Raw genomic sequence first — 4,279 nt, 5'->3', positions numbered from 1 at the left:
ATCAAATGGAACATTCTTTGTACACTCTGCCCTGTATACGCTAAAGTGTTAACATTTTAAAATAAAATAAAAATGTGTCAAAGAAGTGTATACCATACGTACCTTTAGCATTCAAGCTCATAACATTATTTTCCCTATCTTTTCTTTACTTATCATACCCCGGTATCATACTTCCAGGGTGTTTAATTAATTCCCTGATTATTTCATAAGCACATTTTTGATTGAATACGCCTATTTTACAAGCTTTTGCATTTATTTTGAAGACAGAAAGTGTGCGTGCAGTATTAGTTTATCAGGTATGACAATCTTTAGAGATAATTGTCTATAATGCTTCGAGATTCTGATGCGTCATATGCCGAAACTACCTATATTTCTGTCATTTTAACATCATCACACGTGTTTAAAAAGGAAGTCGTGAACTTCCACGCATGACTCAAGATTATGTTTTTTATATGCTAGGAATACAATTTGTTCACATATATAGATACATACTAAGTAATGTTAATTGCTAAAATAAGCATGTTGTATGATTTTGGGAAGTGTCGGAAACACGGAGTTTCCTTGACAACATAGCATTCCATGGTCAATTTAAAGCCATTTATCACATATTTTGCTTGCAAAGTTATATTGTCACTATATATATTGACTTTCGGAAATGTTACAAACACGGAAAAACCGGGACAACCTCCTGTGGTTAATGGCTTATTATAGATTTGCAAAGTAATAGCTTCGTGACTTTTGAATGAGTTATAACCATGAAGAAACCGGGAAATATTTTATGACAGCAACATAAAATTTGCGGTCTTTGTGATTGATATTTTTCCTTCAGAATGTGTCGAATAAGTTGCTTCGGTGTCCTTGTCATCATTGTCGTCTTATGCAGTTTGGTTGGTATGGTAACATCAGCGATCGAAGGTACGAATCTTTCTCTGGATTTTATTTTAAGAAGCGGCGGGGATCGCACCAGTGTATCGCGCAATTTCCGTTTATAATTATTCAAACTACTTTCTTATGTTTATACCACAGCTTATGCTACAAACTATCCCTCAAAAGTCTTTGTATGCTGTGAATTATCGCATATTCATGAGTGTCGATAGTCCGATCATGCGTGTCTTATAACCGCGCCAGCGTTGTGTGTCTTCGCGTTTAAGTCTGTAAAAATACGCGGTATGTGCCTAGCAGTTTCGTCTGTCGCACTTCATTGAACGATTGACCCTTATTATCAGGTGATCCTGAGACTTTGACTGTTTGTGGTTCGTCTGTAGTAGTCTGTGGTTTATACTCTAAGTAATAATTATATAAAATATTAAACAATTGCTTTACGGTGCGTTACCGCACTGCATCGTACTGCATTGCGGTATCGCAATAAATTAAGTTAAATAAATTTTATCATTGAAATGCTGGCGGTGAGTTGCGGCAAAAAGTAATCGATATAACGGCAACGCACCGCACCACAAAGCAATTGCGGCGGAGTATGAACGGACCTTAAGACATCCGTACAAAATAAGATAATTCGAGTAAATGCTTCTTTACAACGGATGAGCATCAATCTGCGAAGTAATTTTAATTTAAAAATTCCATTTTGAAACTAATTGTTGCAATAACCTCGCAATTTCTGATTTGATCTGTTTTCAAACCTTCCAACAACACCATAAGTCTTTTATTTTCAACATATGCCAGTAAACCTTAGGTCATTGTACTAATTCTATGTTGTTATTGTTTTTCATTAACAGTCTGCAATCAGAGGTGTAGGAATGTACCCACAAACCGTGTATGTGCCTCAGATGGCTTCATATATCGCAATCCTTGCCTCATGAAGAAATATGCTTGCACACGAGGCACAAGACTTGAAGAAGTTCCATTCAACTGGTGCAAGCTATTCGTAGAGGCAGATGACGGAGATGATAACGATGAAGAAGATGACAGTGAAAGCGGTGAAGATGACAAGAGAGAATTTAACTGGTGTAGGCCTAGGCCTAAACAAGCCATAAAGGCAGATTTGGGAGACGATGCTCCTGACGAAAATAGAGATGATAGCGGTGAAGATGATACGGAAGGAAAGCGCCGACGTCCTTGGTGTCGTGATGGCATTTACCCAACTTTAAGGCCAAGGACAACTCTACCACAAATGACTACACTAGCGATAACCCAAAGTCCTGCCCGAACAACCCCCCGGGGAACAACCACCTCAAAAATGTTAACAACGCTTTTATCAACAAAGCGTAGCAAAGTCACTGTAAAAGTGAATCGTACTACGCCTTCAAGCACATCGACTGAAGATTCAGATGAAGATTCAACAACAAAACCTACTCCAAAGATTACTACTACGGTACCAATACCCACAACAACAGCTACAACAACAACGTTACCCACAACAACACAAGCAAAGACTACAACAATAAGGACCACAACAAAAAGGACAACAACAAGGAGAACAGTTCCTACTCCAAAACCTACTAAACGCGCATGTCCAACAATGTGTCCATTAGTTCTAGAACCGGTTTGTGGAACTGATGGCATTACGTACACATCTGTATGTGTATTATTAGCTGAAGCATGCTTTTTTGAATGATAGAACATTACAAGTTGCTTATGAAGGTCCTTGTACACTAACATTGCAACCTGTACAACCACATTAAGGGCTCGGATAGCAACGTTTGTATAGTATTTTGTGGGACCTGCCCTGAGATCACATCAGACATATCGAATTGCATTTTGAATACGAAGAATGTCCTTTTGATATCACATAATTTTAATTTTTTTGAAATTTTATGGAAAATGATTAAAAATTAATATTTTTGAAATGTAACAATCCTGGAAGTAAATTGTATAAATATAATGATATGTATTTTTTAGTGTATGTATGTGCTCTCAGACCCCCCCCCCCCCAAAAAAAAACTGTGCAAATTGTGCTATCTGATTCTTTAATAACGAAAGAAAGGGCAACGTAAGCAATGGTAATAGGACTTATGTCCGTTTTATACAATATAAAAACGGTGTTTAGCCATTAAACACCTTCTTGCCCTCAGTTATGAACATGTTAAGAAGCTAAACATTAGACCTACGTATCAAATCCCTAAACATCAATGTTCAGTGGCTAAACATTATTCATCAATGCTGTAAACATGTTTAGTATTTAAACACGTTGACAAAGTGAAGGCAAGCATGTGTTTAGAAAAATATCGCTGATGACCAAAACCACTGGTTGGATCTAAAACAAAGAGCCTTGTAATCGAGTTGCTTTGAGATTACAACAGGTAATTATTTAACCATGTTGACACTGGAGCTGATGGCAACTTCTGATCGATATATCGGTAAATCCCGATAGAGTGACCGGATAGATGTGAAAAACGTCATCAATAAACGCTACGCTCACTCTAAATTTTTTGCAACGGTTAATGTAGTTGTGAACAAATGGTTGAACCGTTTGTTGCACTCTCTTGATGCTAAGTACTTTGAATAAACCTGTTTACATGCAGTGCTTAGGCCTATATGATATAATTACCATTAAATGGCCATGTGTGCCAAAATTAGTCTTTTGGTAAAGGGCTCGTAATTGTTAGAAGACAATTTCTTTGCTCATTATATACAATGTACACCATGTATTTTCGGGACAACTATGTGTTAGTACACTAACACATAGTTGTCCCGAAAGTATGCGTTTGTATTGTCGGGACAATCATGTGTTAGTGCAATATAAATAGCCAAGACATTACTTTTACCAATTACGAGCCTTTTCCAAAAGACAATTGACATCTATGGCTGTTTTATTGAATTTATATTGTCATATAGGCACTGTATGTACGCAGGTTTATTCAAAGTACGTAGCATCAAGACAGTGCAACAAACGGTTCAACCATTTGTTCACAACTACATTATCCGTTGCAAAATTTAGAGTGATAAAGTATGATACGACCATTAAGGGATTTCACCTCAATGTTTTATTGAACTCAAGCAGTAACATCTGGATTGGATCTCAATTTTATGGTGCACTTCTTCTAAATCTTTTTACGATCAATTAATAGGTATAGAGGTTATCCACGTTACTCATGTGTGACTTCTAACAAAAGGCGATTTTGAAGTAGTTGTGGTTGCACATGCAGGTACTTCTTTTGAAAGTCCTAAACAAGGTATAGCAGTCGCTGATAGGATATGCAGCTTATAGAACATGGATAAACCTCTAATTCAGTTATTTTGCTAGTCATTTAAATTTATGTTGGAATAATTACTCACACTGAAATATTAGCTTATATAGTTATGTTAGTGTAATAAAGATGTC

At 36.7% G+C, this 4,279-nt stretch overlaps 1 protein-coding gene across 1 annotated transcript; it reads left to right on the top strand.

Moving 5' to 3' along the window:
- Window positions 1–490: 490 nt before the first annotated feature.
- LOC140148328 (uncharacterized) lies at window positions 491–3,961 on the top strand. The gene is made up of 2 exons (XM_072170242.1): window positions 491–915; window positions 1,734–3,961. The coding sequence occupies exons 1-2, from the start codon at window positions 831–833 to the stop codon at window positions 2,570–2,572; spliced, it is 924 nt and encodes a 307-aa protein (XP_072026343.1). The 5' UTR covers window positions 491–830; the 3' UTR covers window positions 2,573–3,961.
- The last annotated feature ends 318 nt before the right edge of the window (window positions 3,962–4,279 follow it).

The sequence above is a fragment of the Amphiura filiformis genome, chromosome 3 (assembly GCF_039555335.1).
Source record: "Amphiura filiformis chromosome 3, Afil_fr2py, whole genome shotgun sequence".
In the NCBI taxonomy this organism is placed as follows: domain Eukaryota; kingdom Metazoa; phylum Echinodermata; class Ophiuroidea; order Amphilepidida; family Amphiuridae; genus Amphiura; species Amphiura filiformis.
The sequence above is the reverse complement of the archived record's forward strand: the minus strand, read 5'-3'. Positions and strand labels throughout refer to the sequence as shown.